The sequence below is a fragment of the Palaemon carinicauda genome, chromosome 1 (assembly GCF_036898095.1).
Source record: "Palaemon carinicauda isolate YSFRI2023 chromosome 1, ASM3689809v2, whole genome shotgun sequence".
NCBI classification, from domain to species: Eukaryota; Metazoa; Arthropoda; class Malacostraca; order Decapoda; family Palaemonidae; genus Palaemon; species Palaemon carinicauda.
In genome coordinates, this window is record NC_090725.1 from 286,930,412 (window position 1) to 286,945,411 (window position 15,000).

At 53.4% G+C, this 15,000-nt stretch overlaps 3 protein-coding genes across 3 annotated transcripts in view; all 3 read left to right on the top strand.

Annotated features, from left to right (window-relative positions):
* Positions 1–1,764, top strand: part of LOC137639519 (homeobox-like protein HDP1) — a 6,948-nt gene extending 5,184 nt beyond the window's left edge. The window contains exon 2 of the mRNA XM_068371790.1: positions 874–1,764. Within this exon, the coding sequence (XP_068227891.1) occupies positions 874–1,764 (891 nt within the window). The remainder of the gene's footprint in view (positions 1–873) is intronic.
* A 7,401-nt stretch (positions 1,765–9,165) lies between these two features.
* LOC137639523 (uncharacterized) lies at positions 9,166–9,555 on the top strand. The gene has a single exon (XM_068371793.1). The coding sequence runs from the start codon at positions 9,166–9,168 to the stop codon at positions 9,553–9,555; it is 390 nt and encodes a 129-aa protein (XP_068227894.1).
* Positions 9,556–12,882: 3,327 nt separating this feature from the next.
* Positions 12,883–13,272, top strand: LOC137639528 (uncharacterized). The gene has a single exon (XM_068371798.1). It carries the CDS (start codon positions 12,883–12,885, stop codon positions 13,270–13,272), a length of 390 nt encoding a protein of 129 aa, XP_068227899.1.
* The last annotated feature ends 1,728 nt before the right edge of the window (positions 13,273–15,000 follow it).

Below are 15,000 nucleotides of genomic sequence, written 5' to 3' on the forward strand. Positions count from 1 at the left end.
GAAACCCATCGTTGAAGATGTGATTAAAATAAATATTTGATATGTTACACGTCATATTGGAAATAATCTCAGACAATTCCAAGCTTTATTCGACAATATTAAACGTAGCTATGTGAGCACAGAGTAATTTCAAATCTAGATAAGAAAGCCCAACCTAGTTGCATGGCATAAGAAATAAGATAACCAATAATCATACCTATATCACATGCAATCTTGAGCTGTAGGTAATAAAACAGATTGGCTGTGTCAATTTCATTCACGGCTAAAAGGGACACTGGAGTTGCATGACAACACTTTTAGGTGTCGATACACATAAGACGTTTGATTGATCAGCAAAGGCAAGGTGTCGAATAAAGAACAGGTAGACAAGAATGACTATACTCGATTTGCACTGACTCGCAGCGGTGCCCTTTTAGCTAGGAAACGTTTCCTACTAGCTGATTGGTTAGAATTATTTCGTCCAACCAATTAGTTATCAGGAAACTTTTCCGAGTTAAAGGGGCACCGCGGCGAGTCAGTGCAAATTTACCTCGTTAAAAAAAAATTGAGTATATAACAGGTGCAAAATATCTAGTCAGGTCAACAAGTGCAAACTATCTAATCAGGTCAACAGGTCCAAACTATCTAATCAGGTCAACAGTGCAAAATATCTAGTCAGGTTAACAAGTGCAAAATATCTAATCAGGTCAACAGGTCCAAAATATCTAATCAGGTCAACAAGTGCAAAATATCTAGTCAGGTTAACAAGTGCAAACTATCTAATCAGGTCAACAGGTCCAAACTATCTAATCAGGTCAACAGTGCAAAATATCTAGTCAGGTTAACAAGTGCAAAATATCTAATCAGTTCAACAGGTCCAATATATCTAATCAGGTTAACAAGGGCAAAATATCTAGTCAGGTCAACAAGGGCAAAATATCTAATCAGGTTAACAAGTGCAAAATATCTAATCAGGTCAACAAGTGCAAAATATCTAATCAAGTCAACAAGTGCATAATATCTAGTCAGGTTAACAAGTGCAAAATATCTAATCAAGTCAACAAGTGCAAAATATCTAATCAGGTTAACAAGTGCAAAATATCTAGTCAGGTCAACAAGTGCAAAATATCTAATCAGGTCAACAAGTCCAAAATATCTAGTCAGGTTAACAAGTGCAAAATATCTAATCAGGTTAACAAGTCCAAAATATCTAATCAGGTTAACGAGTGCAAATTATCTAGTCAGGTTAACAAGTGCAAAATATCTAATCAGGTCAACAGGTCCAAAATATCTAATCAGGTTAACGAGTCCAAAATATCTAGTCAGGTTAACAAGTGCAAAACATCTAATCAGGTTAACAAGTCCAAAATATCTAATCAGGTTATCAAGACCAAAATATCTAGTCAGGTTAACAAGTGCAAAATATCTAATCAGGTTAACAAGTGCAAAATATTTAATCAGGTCAACAAGTGCAAAATATCTAATCAGGTCAACAAGTCCAAAATATTTAGTCAGGTTAACAAGTGCAAAATATCTAATCAGGTCAACAGGTCCAAAATATCTAATCAGGTTAACAAGTCCAAAATATCTAATCAGGTCAACAAGTGCAAAATATCTAATCAGGTCAACAAGTCCAAAATATTTAGTCAGGTTAAAAAGTCCAAAATATCTAGTCAGGTTAACAAGTGCAAAATATCTAATCAGGTTAACAAGTGCAAAATATCTAGTCAGGTTAAAAAGTACAAAATTTCTAATCAGGTCAACAAGTGCAAAATATCTAGTTAGGTTAAAAAGTGCAAAATATCTTATCAGGTCAACAAGTGTCAACAAGTCCAAAATATCTAATCAGGTTAACAAGTGCAAAATATCTAGTCAGGTTAACAAGTGCAAAATATCTAATCAGGTTAACAAGTCCAAAATATCTAATCAGGTTAACAAGTGCAAAATATCTAATCAGGTTAACAAGAGCAAAATCAGGTTAACAAGCTAATTAGGTCACGAAAAGCAACTTGACATTATCTAATATTATTTCATATTCTAAAAGTTTCAAAGATCTTGAAAGACTTCATTAAAACTATTAACATGAAAACTTATGATAACAAGAGATATTTCATAGAAATAATTTGCTGATTTTTGTTTAGTAGCAAAAAAAAAAGGGAGAGAGAGAGAGAGAGAGAGAGAGAGAGAGAGAGAGAGAGAGAGAGAGAGAGAGAGAGAGAGAGAGAGAGATAGAGAACTGAAATAAAATCGACCTAAATTTCCAAGAATTATCAAATCGCATTTTCGAGGAAAATGATCCTTTCATATATATATATATATATATATATATATATATATATATATATATATATATATATATATATATATATCTATATATATATGTATATATATATATCTATATATATATATATGTATTTATATATATATATATATATATATATATATATATATATATATATATATATATATATATATATATATATATATATATATATATGTATATATATGTATATATATATATATATATATATATATATATATATATATATATATATATATATATATATATAAACAATAGCAACAAATGCAGCCGTTTCTTATCAACTCCAGGTGACCGTTCATTTTATCGGACATAAATCCAGGTGACCGTTCATTTTATCGGACATAAACATTATCAGCCTTAATCGAAATCAAGACAAACATTTCGCCCATAAACACTTGACTATTGGTGATGGGTCGAGAACATTATCTCCATTTTCGGAACATTTTGTTGTAACAGATAACTTGAACTTTTAGAGTAGCCATACCAATTGCAATCATATCTAGCAGAATCATTTAATTCTACAGATAACTGGTAATTCCAATTAGGAAAGGAAATATGGAAACATGAAATAGTATGCCAGACTGTACCCCCAAGGAAGAAAACTCTAACCCAAGACAGTGGCTATGGCACTACCCAACGCTAGAGAATAATGGTTTGATTCTATAGTGTCTTTTTCCTTTGCTAAAGAATCTCTTCTACCCTTACCAAAGGGAAAGTAGCCACTGAACAATTACAGTGCAGTAGTTAACCCCTTGGGCGGAGAAGAATTTTTCTGCTATCCTAGTCTTGCCAGGTCTATGAAGAAAAGAATGGGTAAAGAATAGGCCAGATTATTCGGTGTATGTACAGGCAACTCAGTGGTATTCTTAATCAGAAATGCACTTTTTTTTTCCTTTTAGTGATGACAACGACAATTTCGTCTCTTATCTATCTTAAATGTCAAATTCTGAGCAGAACGATAATAAAGCCATTTCAACATTAATAGAAGAACTCGAGAGACTATTTCAAGTATTGATAAAAATAATTAATGATCGTCCTCTAACTTTGACGAAAAGGTCAAGTTTCTGAAAGGAATTATCTTAAAAGCTATTTCATCATTAATGATAAAACTCGATAGGCTGTGTCAAGTATTAACAAAAGTAACAAATCGTGAAACCCAAAACCTAAAGGCCGTCGCATGACCACTATATGAGAACGATATTCTCAAAGAGTTCTCTTGCTTGAGGGTACATTCGGGCTCACTGTTCTATCTAGTTTCTCTTCCTCTTGTTTTGTGAAAGTTTTCATTGCTTATAAAGGAAATATTTATTTTAATGTTACTATTCTTAAAATATTTTATTTTTCCTTTTTTCCTTTCCTCACAGGGCTATTTTCCCTGTTGGGGCCCCTGGGCTTATAGCACGCCGCTTTTCCAACTAGGGTTGTAGCTTAGCATTTAATAGTTTCTCTTCCTCTTGTTTTGTTAAAGTTTTTATAGCTTATAAAAGAAATATTTATTTTAATGTTACTAATCTTAAAATATTTTATTTTTCCTTTTTTCCTTTCCTCACAGGGCTATTTTCCCTGTTGGGGCCCCTGGGCTTATAGCATGCCGCTTTTCCAACAAGGGTTGTAGCTTAGCATTTAATAATAATAATAATAATAATAATAAAAAGGAAACCATCGCGATTTTAGTGGGCCTATAGTCGTGGCCGCCCATAGTGGGCCTGTAGTCGTGGCCGCCCATAGTGGGCCTGTAGTCGTGGCCGCCCATAGTGGGCCTGTAGTCGTGGCCGCCCATAGTAGGCCTATAGTCATGGCTGCCCATAGTGGGCCTATAGTCGTGGCCGCCCATAGTGGGCCTGTAGTTGTGGCCGCCCATAGTGGGCCTGTAGTCGTGGCCGCCCATAGTAGGCCTATAGTCATGGCCTATAGTCATGGCTGCCCATAGTGGGCCTATAGTCGTGGCCGCCCATAGTGGGCCTGTAGTCGTGGCCGCCCATAGTGGGCCTGTAGTCGTGGCCGCCCATAGTGGGCCTGTAGTCGTGGCCGCCCCTAGTGGGCCTGTAGTCGTGGCCGCCCATAGTGGGCCTGTAGTCGTGGCCGCCCATAGTGGGCCTGTAGTCGTGGCCGCCCCTAGTGGGCCTGTAGTCGTGGCCGCCCCTAGTGGGCCTGTAGTCGTGGCCGCCCCTAGTGGGCCTGTAGTCGTGGCCGCCCCTAGTGGGCCTGTAGTCGTGGCCGCCCCTAGTGGGCCTGTAGTCGTGGCCGCCCCTAGTGGGCCTGTAGTCGTGGCCGCCCCTAGTGGGCCTGTAGTCGTGGCCGCCCCTAGTGGGCCTGTAGTCGTGGCCGCCCCTAGTGGGCCTGTAGTCGTGGCCGCCCCTAGTGGGCCTGTAGTCGTGGCCGCCCCTAGTGGGCCTGTAGTCGTGGCCGCCCCTAGTGGGCCTGTAGTCGTGGCCGCCCCTAGTGGGCCTGTAGTCGTGGCCGCCCCTAGTGGGCCTGTAGTCGTGGCCGCCCCTAGTGGGCCTGTAGTCGTGGCCGCCCCTAGTGGGCCTGTAGTCGTGGCCGCCCCTAGTGGGCCTGTAGTCGTGGCCGCCCCTAGTGGGCCTGTAGTCGTGGCCGCCCCTAGTGGGCCTGTAGTCGTGGCCGCCCCTAGTGGGCCTGTAGTCGTGGCCGCCCCTAGTGGGCCTGTAGTCGTGGCCGCCCCTAGTGGGCCTGTAGTCGTGGCCGCCCCTAGTGGGCCTGTAGTCGTGGCCGCCCCTAGTGGGCCTGTAGTCGTGGCCGCCCCTAGTGGGCCTGTAGTCGTGGCCGCCCCTAGTGGGCCTGTAGTCGTGGCCGCCCCTAGTGGGCCTGTAGTCGTGGCCGCCCCTAGTGGGCCTGTAGTCGTGGCCGCCCCTAGTGGGCCTGTAGTCGTGGCCGCCCCTAGTGGGCCTGTAGTCGTGGCCGCCCCTAGTGGGCCTGTAGTCGTGGCCGCCCCTAGTGGGCCTGTAGTCGTGGCCGCCCCTAGTGGGCCTGTAGTCGTGGCCGCCCCTAGTGGGCCTGTAGTCGTGGCCGCCCCTAGTGGGCCTGTAGTCGTGGCCGCCCCTAGTGGGCCTGTAGTCGTGGCCGCCCCTAGTGGGCCTGTAGTCGTGGCCGCCCCTAGTGGGCCTGTAGTCGTGGCCGCCCCTAGTGGGCCTGTAGTCGTGGCCGCCCCTAGTGGGCCTGTAGTCGTGGCCGCCCCTAGTGGGCCTGTAGTCGTGGCCGCCCCTAGTGGGCCTGTAGTCGTGGCCGCCCCTAGTGGGCCTGTAGTCGTGGCCGCCCCTAGTGGGCCTGTAGTCGTGGCCGCCCCTAGTGGGCCTGTAGTCGTGGCCGCCCCTAGTGGGCCTGTAGTCGTGGCCGCCCCTAGTGGGCCTGTAGTCGTGGCCGCCCCTAGTGGGCCTGTAGTCGTGGCCGCCCCTAGTGGGCCTGTAGTCGTGGCCGCCCCTAGTGGGCCTGTAGTCGTGGCCGCCCCTAGTGGGCCTGTAGTCGTGGCCGCCCCTAGTGGGCCTGTAGTCGTGGCCGCCCCTAGTGGGCCTGTAGTCGTGGCCGCCCCTAGTGGGCCTGTAGTCGTGGCCGCCCCTAGTGGGCCTGTAGTCGTGGCCGCCCCTAGTGGGCCTGTAGTCGTGGCCGCCCCTAGTGGGCCTGTAGTCGTGGCCGCCCCTAGTGGGCCTGTAGTCGTGGCCGCCCCTAGTGGGCCTGTAGTCGTGGCCGCCCCTAGTGGGCCTGTAGTCGTGGCCGCCCCTAGTGGGCCTGTAGTCGTGGCCGCCCCTAGTGGGCCTGTAGTCGTGGCCGCCCCTAGTGGGCCTGTAGTCGTGGCCGCCCCTAGTGGGCCTGTAGTCGTGGCCGCCCCTAGTGGGCCTGTAGTCGTGGCCGCCCCTAGTGGGCCTGTAGTCGTGGCCGCCCCTAGTGGGCCTGTAGTCGTGGCCGCCCCTAGTGGGCCTGTAGTCGTGGCCGCCCCTAGTGGGCCTGTAGTCGTGGCCGCCCCTAGTGGGCCTGTAGTCGTGGCCGCCCCTAGTGGGCCTGTAGTCGTGGCCGCCCCTAGTGGGCCTGTAGTCGTGGCCGCCCCTAGTGGGCCTGTAGTCGTGGCCGCCCCTAGTGGGCCTGTAGTCGTGGCCGCCCCTAGTGGGCCTGTAGTCGTGGCCGCCCCTAGTGGGCCTGTAGTCGTGGCCGCCCCTAGTGGGCCTGTAGTCGTGGCCGCCCCTAGTGGGCCTGTAGTCGTGGCCGCCCCTAGTGGGCCTGTAGTCGTGGCCGCCCCTAGTGGGCCTGTAGTCGTGGCCGCCCCTAGTGGGCCTGTAGTCGTGGCCGCCCCTAGTGGGCCTGTAGTCGTGGCCGCCCCTAGTGGGCCTGTAGTCGTGGCCGCCCCTAGTGGGCCTGTAGTCGTGGCCGCCCCTAGTGGGCCTGTAGTCGTGGCCGCCCCTAGTGGGCCTGTAGTCGTGGCCGCCCCTAGTGGGCCTGTAGTCGTGGCCGCCCCTAGTGGGCCTGTAGTCGTGGCCGCCCCTAGTGGGCCTGTAGTCGTGGCCGCCCCTAGTGGGCCTGTAGTCGTGGCCGCCCCTAGTGGGCCTGTAGTCGTGGCCGCCCCTAGTGGGCCTGTAGTCGTGGCCGCCCCTAGTGGGCCTGTAGTCGTGGCCGCCCCTAGTGGGCCTGTAGTCGTGGCCGCCCCTAGTGGGCCTGTAGTCGTGGCCGCCCCTAGTGGGCCTGTAGTCGTGGCCGCCCCTAGTGGGCCTGTAGTCGTGGCCGCCCCTAGTGGGCCTGTAGTCGTGGCCGCCCCTAGTGGGCCTGTAGTCGTGGCCGCCCCTAGTGGGCCTGTAGTCGTGGCCGCCCCTAGTGGGCCTGTAGTCGTGGCCGCCCCTAGTGGGCCTGTAGTCGTGGCCGCCCCTAGTGGGCCTGTAGTCGTGGCCGCCCCTAGTGGGCCCGTAGTCGTGGCCGCCCCTAGTGGGCCCGTAGTCGTGGCCGCCCCTAGTGGGCCTGTAGTCGTGGCCGCCCATAGTGGGCCCGTAGTCGTGGCCGCCCCTAGTGGGCCCGTAGTCGTGGCCGCCCCTAGTGGGCCCGTAGTCGTGGCCGCCCCTAGTGGGCCCGTAGTCGTGGCCGCCCCTAGTGGGCCTGTAGTCGTGGCCGCCCATAGTGGGGTCTATAGTCATGGCCGCCCATAGTGGGTCTATAGTCGTGGCCGCCCATAGTGGGCATATAGTCGTGGCCGCCCATAGTAGGCCTATAGTCATGGCCGCCCATAGTGGGCATATAGTCGTGGCCGCCCATAGTGGGCCTGTAGTCGTGGCCGCCCATAGTGGGCCTGTAGTCGTGGCCGCCCATAGTGGGCCTATAGTCGTGGCCGCCCATAGTCGTGGCCGCCCATAGTGAGCATATAGTCGTGGCCGCCCATAGTCGTGGCCGCCCATAGTGGGCATATAGTCGTGGCCGCCCATAGTGGGCCTGTAGTCGTGGCCGCCCATAGTGGGCCTGTAGTCGTGGCCACCCATAGTGGACCTATAGTCGTGGCCGCCCATAGTGGGCCTGTAGTCGTGGCCGCCCATAGTGGGCCTGTAGTCGTGGCCGCCCATAGTGGGCCTGTAGTCGTGGCCACCCATAGTGGGCCTGTAGTCGTGGCCGCCCATAGTGGGCCTGTAGTCGTGGCCGCCCATAGTGGGCCTGTAGTCGTGGCCGCCCATAGTGGGCCTGTAGTCGTGGCCACCCATAGTGGGCCTGTAGTCGTGGCCGCCCATAGTGGGCCTGTAGTCGTGGCCACCCATAGTGGACCTATAGTCGTGGCCGCCCATAGTGGGCCTGTAGTCGTGGCCGCCCATAGTGGGCCTGTAGTCGTGGCCGCCCATAGTGGGCCTGTAGTCGTGGCCGCCCATAGTGGGCCTGTAGTTGTGGCCGCCCATAGTGGGCCTGTAGTCGTGGCCGCCCATAGTGGGCCTGTAGTCGTGGCCACCCATAGTGGGCCTATAGTCGTGGCCACCCATAGTGGACCTATAGTCGTGGCCGCCCATAGTGGGCCTAAAGTCGTGGCCGCCCATAGTGGGCCTATAGTCGTGGCCACCCATAGTGGGCCTATAGTCGTGGCCACCCATAGTGGGCTTGTAGTCGTGGCCGCCCCTAGTGGGCCTGTAGTCGTGGCCGCCCATAGTGGGCCTATAGTCGTGGCCACCCATAGTGGGCCTGTAGTCGTGGCCGCCCATAGTGGGCCTGTAGTCGTGGCCGCCCATAGTGGGCCTGTAGTCGTGGCCGCCCATAGTGGGCCTGTAGTCGTGGCCGCCCATAGTGGGCCTGTAGTCGTGGCCGCCCATAGTGGGCCTGTAGTCGTGGCCGCCCATAGTGGGCCTAAAGTCGTGGCCGCCCATAGTGGGCCTGTAGTCGTGGCCGCCCATAGTGGGCCTGTAGTCGTGGCCGCCCATAGTGGGCCTGTAGTCGTGGCCGCCCATAGTGGACCTGTAGTCGTGGCCGCCCATAGTGGGCCTGTAGTCGTGGCCGCCCATAGTGGGCCTGTAGTCGTGGCCGCCCATAGTGGGCCTGTAGTCGTGGCCGCCCATAGTGGGCCTGTAGTCGTGGCCGCCCATAGTGGGCCTGTAGTCGTGGCCGCCCATAGTGGGCCTGTAGTCGTGGCCGCCCATAGTGGACCTTTAGTCGTGGCCGCCCATAGTGGGCCTAAAGTCGTGGCCGCCCATAGTGGGCCTGTAGTCGTGGCCGCCCATAGTGGGCCTGTAGTCGTGGCCGCCCATAGTGGGCCTGTAGTCGTGGCCGCCCATAGTGGGCCTGTAGTCGTGGCCGCCCATAGTGGGCCTGTAGTCGTGGCCGCCCATAGTGGGCCTGTAGTCGTGGCCGCCCATAGTGGGCCTGTAGTCGTGGCCGCCCATAGTGGGCCTATAGTCATGGCCGCCCATAGTGGGCCTATAGTCGTGGCCGCCCATAGTGGGCCTATAGTCATGGCCGCCCATAGTGGGTCTATAGTCATGGCCGCCCATAGTGGGTCTATAGTCGTGGCCGCCCATAGTGGGCCTATAGTCATGGCCGCCCATAGTGGGTCTATAGTCATGGCCGCCCATAGTGGGTCTATAGTCGTGGCCGCCCATAGTGGGCATATAGTCGTGGCCGCCCATAGTAGTCCTATAGTCATGGCCGCCCATAGTGGGCATATAGTCGTGGCCGCCCATAGTGGGCCTGTAGTCATGGCCGCCCATAGTGGGCCTATAGTCGTGGCCGCCCATAGTGGGCCTATAGTCGTGGCCGCCCATAGTCGTGGCCGCTCACAGTGGGCCTGAGTCGTGGCCGCCCACAGTGGGCCTGAGTCGTGGCCGCCCACAGTGGGCCTGTAGTCGTGGCCGCCCCTAGTGGGCCTGTAGTCGTGGCCGCCCCTAGTGGGCCTGTAGTCGTGGCCGCCCCTAGTGGGCCTGTAGTCGTGGCCGCCCCTAGTGGGCCTGTAGTCGTGGCCGCCCCTAGTGGGCCTGTAGTCGTGGCCGCCCCTAGTGGGCCTGTAGTCGTGGCCGCCCCTAGTGGGCCTGTAGTCGTGGCCGCCCCTAGTGGGCCTGTAGTCGTGGCCGCCCCTAGTGGGCCTGTAGTCGTGGCCGCCCCTAGTGGGCCTGTAGTCGTGGCCGCCCCTAGTGGGCCTGTAGTCGTGGCCGCCCCTAGTGGGCCTGTAGTCGTGGCCGCCCCTAGTGGGCCTGTAGTCGTGGCCGCCCCTAGTGGGCCTGTAGTCGTGGCCGCCCCTAGTGGGCCTGTAGTCGTGGCCGCCCCTAGTGGGCCTGTAGTCGTGGCCGCCCCTAGTGGGCCTGTAGTCGTGGCCGCCCCTAGTGGGCCTGTAGTCGTGGCCGCCCCTAGTGGGCCTGTAGTCGTGGCCGCCCCTAGTGGGCCTGTAGTCGTGGCCGCCCCTAGTGGGCCTGTAGTCGTGGCCGCCCCTAGTGGGCCTGTAGTCGTGGCCGCCCCTAGTGGGCCTGTAGTCGTGGCCGCCCCTAGTGGGCCTGTAGTCGTGGCCGCCCCTAGTGGGCCTGTAGTCGTGGCCGCCCCTAGTGGGCCTGTAGTCGTGGCCGCCCCTAGTGGGCCTGTAGTCGTGGCCGCCCCTAGTGGGCCTGTAGTCGTGGCCGCCCCTAGTGGGCCTGTAGTCGTGGCCGCCCCTAGTGGGCCTGTAGTCGTGGCCGCCCCTAGTGGGCCTGTAGTCGTGGCCGCCCCTAGTGGGCCTGTAGTCGTGGCCGCCCCTAGTGGGCCTGTAGTCGTGGCCGCCCCTAGTGGGCCTGTAGTCGTGGCCGCCCCTAGTGGGCCTGTAGTCGTGGCCGCCCCTAGTGGGCCTGTAGTCGTGGCCGCCCCTAGTGGGCCTGTAGTCGTGGCCGCCCCTAGTGGGCCTGTAGTCGTGGCCGCCCCTAGTGGGCCTGTAGTCGTGGCCGCCCCTAGTGGGCCTGTAGTCGTGGCCGCCCCTAGTGGGCCTGTAGTCGTGGCCGCCCCTAGTGGGCCTGTAGTCGTGGCCGCCCCTAGTGGGCCTGTAGTCGTGGCCGCCCCTAGTGGGCCTGTAGTCGTGGCCGCCCCTAGTGGGCCTGTAGTCGTGGCCGCCCCTAGTGGGCCTGTAGTCGTGGCCGCCCCTAGTGGGCCTGTAGTCGTGGCCGCCCCTAGTGGGCCTGTAGTCGTGGCCGCCCCTAGTGGGCCTGTAGTCGTGGCCGCCCATAGTGGGCCCGTAGTCGTGGCCGCCCCTAGTGGGCCTGTAGTCGTGGCCGCCCATAGTGGGCCCGTAGTCGTGGCCGCCCCTAGTGGGCCTATAGTCGTGGCCGCCCATAGTGGGCCCGTAGTCGTGGCCGCCCATAGTGGGCCTATAGTCGTGGCCGCCCATAGTGGGCCTATAGTCGTGGCCGCCCATAGTGGGGTCTATAGTCATGGCCGCCCATAGTGGGTCTATAGTCGTGGCCGCCCATAGTGGGCATATAGTCGTGGCCGCCCATAGTAGGCCTATAGTCATGGCCGCCCATAGTGGGCATATAGTCGTGGCCGCCCATAGTGGGCCTGTAGTCGTGGCCGCCCATAGTGGGCCTGTAGTCGTGGCCGCCCATAGTGGGCCTATAGTCGTGGCCGCCCATAGTCGTGGCCGCCCATAGTGAGCATATAGTCGTGGCCGCCCATAGTCGTGGCCGCCCATAGTGGGCATATAGTCGTGGCCGCCCATAGTGGGCCTGTAGTCGTGGCCGCCCATAGTGGGCCTGTAGTCGTGGCCACCCATAGTGGACCTATAGTCGTGGCCGCCCATAGTGGGCCTGTAGTCGTGGCCGCCCATAGTGGGCCTGTAGTCGTGGCCGCCCATAGTGGGCCTGTAGTCGTGGCCACCCATAGTGGGCCTGTAGTCGTGGCCGCCCATAGTGGGCCTGTAGTCGTGGCCGCCCATAGTGGGCCTGTAGTCGTGGCCGCCCATAGTGGGCCTGTAGTCGTGGCCACCCATAGTGGGCCTGTAGTCGTGGCCGCCCATAGTGGGCCTGTAGTCGTGGCCACCCATAGTGGACCTATAGTCGTGGCCGCCCATAGTGGGCCTGTAGTCGTGGCCGCCCATAGTGGGCCTGTAGTCGTGGCCGCCCATAGTGGGCCTGTAGTCGTGGCCGCCCATAGTGGGCCTGTAGTTGTGGCCGCCCATAGTGGGCCTGTAGTCGTGGCCGCCCATAGTGGGCCTGTAGTCGTGGCCACCCATAGTGGGCCTATAGTCGTGGCCACCCATAGTGGACCTATAGTCGTGGCCGCCCATAGTGGGCCTAAAGTCGTGGCCGCCCATAGTGGGCCTATAGTCGTGGCCACCCATAGTGGGCCTATAGTCGTGGCCACCCATAGTGGGCTTGTAGTCGTGGCCGCCCCTAGTGGGCCTGTAGTCGTGGCCGCCCATAGTGGGCCTATAGTCGTGGCCACCCATAGTGGGCCTGTAGTCGTGGCCGCCCATAGTGGGCCTGTAGTCGTGGCCGCCCATAGTGGGCCTGTAGTCGTGGCCGCCCATAGTGGGCCTGTAGTCGTGGCCGCCCATAGTGGGCCTGTAGTCGTGGCCGCCCATAGTGGGCCTGTAGTCGTGGCCGCCCATAGTGGGCCTAGTCGTGGCCGCCCATAGTGGGCCTGTAGTCGTGGCCGCCCATAGTGGGCCTGTAGTCGTGGCCGCCCATAGTGGGCCTGTAGTCGTGGCCGCCCATAGTGGACCTGTAGTCGTGGCCGCCCATAGTGGGCCTGTAGTCGTGGCCGCCCATAGTGGGCCTGTAGTCGTGGCCGCCCATAGTGGGCCTGTAGTCGTGGCCGCCCATAGTGGGCCTGTAGTCGTGGCCGCCCATAGTGGGCCTGTAGTCGTGGCCGCCCATAGTGGGCCTGTAGTCGTGGCCGCCCATAGTGGACCTTTAGTCGTGGCCGCCCATAGTGGGCCTAAAGTCGTGGCCGCCCATAGTGGGCCTGTAGTCGTGGCCGCCCATAGTGGGCCTGTAGTCGTGGCCGCCCATAGTGGGCCTGTAGTCGTGGCCGCCCATAGTGGGCCTGTAGTCATGGCCGCCCATAGTGGGCCTGTAGTCGTGGCCGCCCATAGTGGGCCTGTAGTCGTGGCCGCCCATAGTGGGCCTGTAGTCGTGGCCGCCCATAGTGGGCCTATAGTCATGGCCGCCCATAGTGGGCCTATAGTCGTGGCCGCCCATAGTGGGCCTATAGTCATGGCCGCCCATAGTGGGTCTATAGTCATGGCCGCCCATAGTGGGTCTATAGTCGTGGCCGCCCATAGTGGGCCTATAGTCATGGCCGCCCATAGTGGGTCTATAGTCATGGCCGCCCATAGTGGGTCTATAGTCGTGGCCGCCCATAGTGGGCATATAGTCGTGGCCGCCCATAGTAGTCCTATAGTCATGGCCGCCCATAGTGGGCATATAGTCGTGGCCGCCCATAGTGGGCCTGTAGTCGTGGCCGCCCATAGTGGGCCTATAGTCGTGGCCGCCCATAGTGGGCCTATAGTCGTGGCCGCCCATAGTCGTGGCCGCTCACAGTGGGCCTGAGTCGTGGCCGCCCACAGTGGGCCTGAGTCGTGGCCGCCCACAGTGGGCCTGTAGTCGTGGCCGCCCACAGTGGGCCTATAGTCGTGGCCACCCATAGTGGGCCTATAGTCGTGGCCCCCCACTCATGGAATCCACGATCTTCCCTCAGTGAAGGGACAGAAGGTTCAATATTTAGATTTGTTCAATAGAATTTACATTTGCACAATCAAAATCATGTAAAATAAAAAATTTGAATGAACGAGAGCATCTGCAGAATATTAACGATGGAATTACATCATAGAGATGATATTTTCATCTCTAGTTTTACACATTTTCAGAAGCGAACCAGAAAGTAATCAACTGAGGGCAATCTTGCCATAAAAGAACGCGCATTTTATTCGAGTACCAACTATTGAATCAGTAGAACTTCAAAAGTTCAAAGTTGGAGCAAAGGCTTTTTTGTTGACCAGGCGGACATGAGTCTTTTTATAGTTTATTTATGACATATTTGTTTTTGATGTTGTTAATAGTTTATATATGACATGTCTGTTTTGACGTTGTTACTTTTTATAGAATGATTTATTGTTAATTTGTTCTCTTCATTTATTTATTTCCTTTCCTCACTGGGCTATTTTTCCCTGTTGGAGCACCTGGGCTTATAGCATCTTGCTTTTCCAACTAGGGTTGTAGCTTGGATAGTAATAATAATAATAATAATAATAATAATAATAATAATAATAATAATAATAATATTATATTATATTATTGTTATTATGATGTTATTATTAATTATTATTATTATAAGGCTGCCAGCAAGAATCCGGGTACCAGCAGGAAATAAAAAAATCAACTCAAAAGACTCGTGGACACAGAAATGATATAATCCTTTCATTCGAGTATTGTTCTTCTATCTTGTTTTAAGCTGCTCACTCACATCTCAGTACACTCGGGCACACTATTCTATCTTATTTCTCTCCCTCTTGTTAAAGTGTTTATAGTTTTTAGAGGAAGTATTTATTTTAATGTTAGTACTGTACTTAAAATATTTGATTTTTCTTTGTTTCTTTTCCTCACTGGGCTATTTTCTCTGCTGGGGTCCCTGTGCTTATAGCATCCTACTTTTCCAAATAGGGTTACTTAGCAAGTAACAATGATAATAATAAAATTATAACTCACCCATAATCCAACAGAAAAAAAGAAACGACACATGATAATAATAATAATAATAATAATAATAATAATAATAATAATAATAATAATAATAATAAAAATAATAATAATAATAATAATAATAATAATAATTATTATTATTATCATTAATAATAATAATAATAATAATAATAATAATAATAATAATAATAACTATTATCATTATCATTAATAATAATAATAATAATAATAATAAATAATAATAATAATAATAATAATAAAAATAATTATTATTATTATTATCATTAATAATAATAATAATAATAATAATAATAATAATAATAATAATAATCTTTAGTCACATCTTTATCGTATCCACATTTCTCGAATGCTTCCTGCTTCCCACTTTTCAACATATTCTACAGGAGACTTTGTTTTCAACAGATTCCACATTCTCTGTGTTATTCAGATTCAACATCCATATCTGTCAGTTGCAAAGACCAAGAACGGTGAGCTCAACAATATCTGCATATATTGTTGTTGCTGTTGTTGTATGTTGCATGGCCCGCGGTAAAAGGCGACACAGACTCTTGCAAAATG

Excerpts from the sequence above, each read along its gene's own strand:
- LOC137639528 (XM_068371798.1), top strand. The coding sequence starts at position 12,883 with ATGGCCGCCCATAGTGGGCCTATAGTCGTGGCCGCCCATAGTGGGCCT.
- LOC137639523 (XM_068371793.1), top strand. The coding sequence starts at position 9,166 with ATGGCCGCCCATAGTGGGCCTATAGTCGTGGCCGCCCATAGTGGGCCT.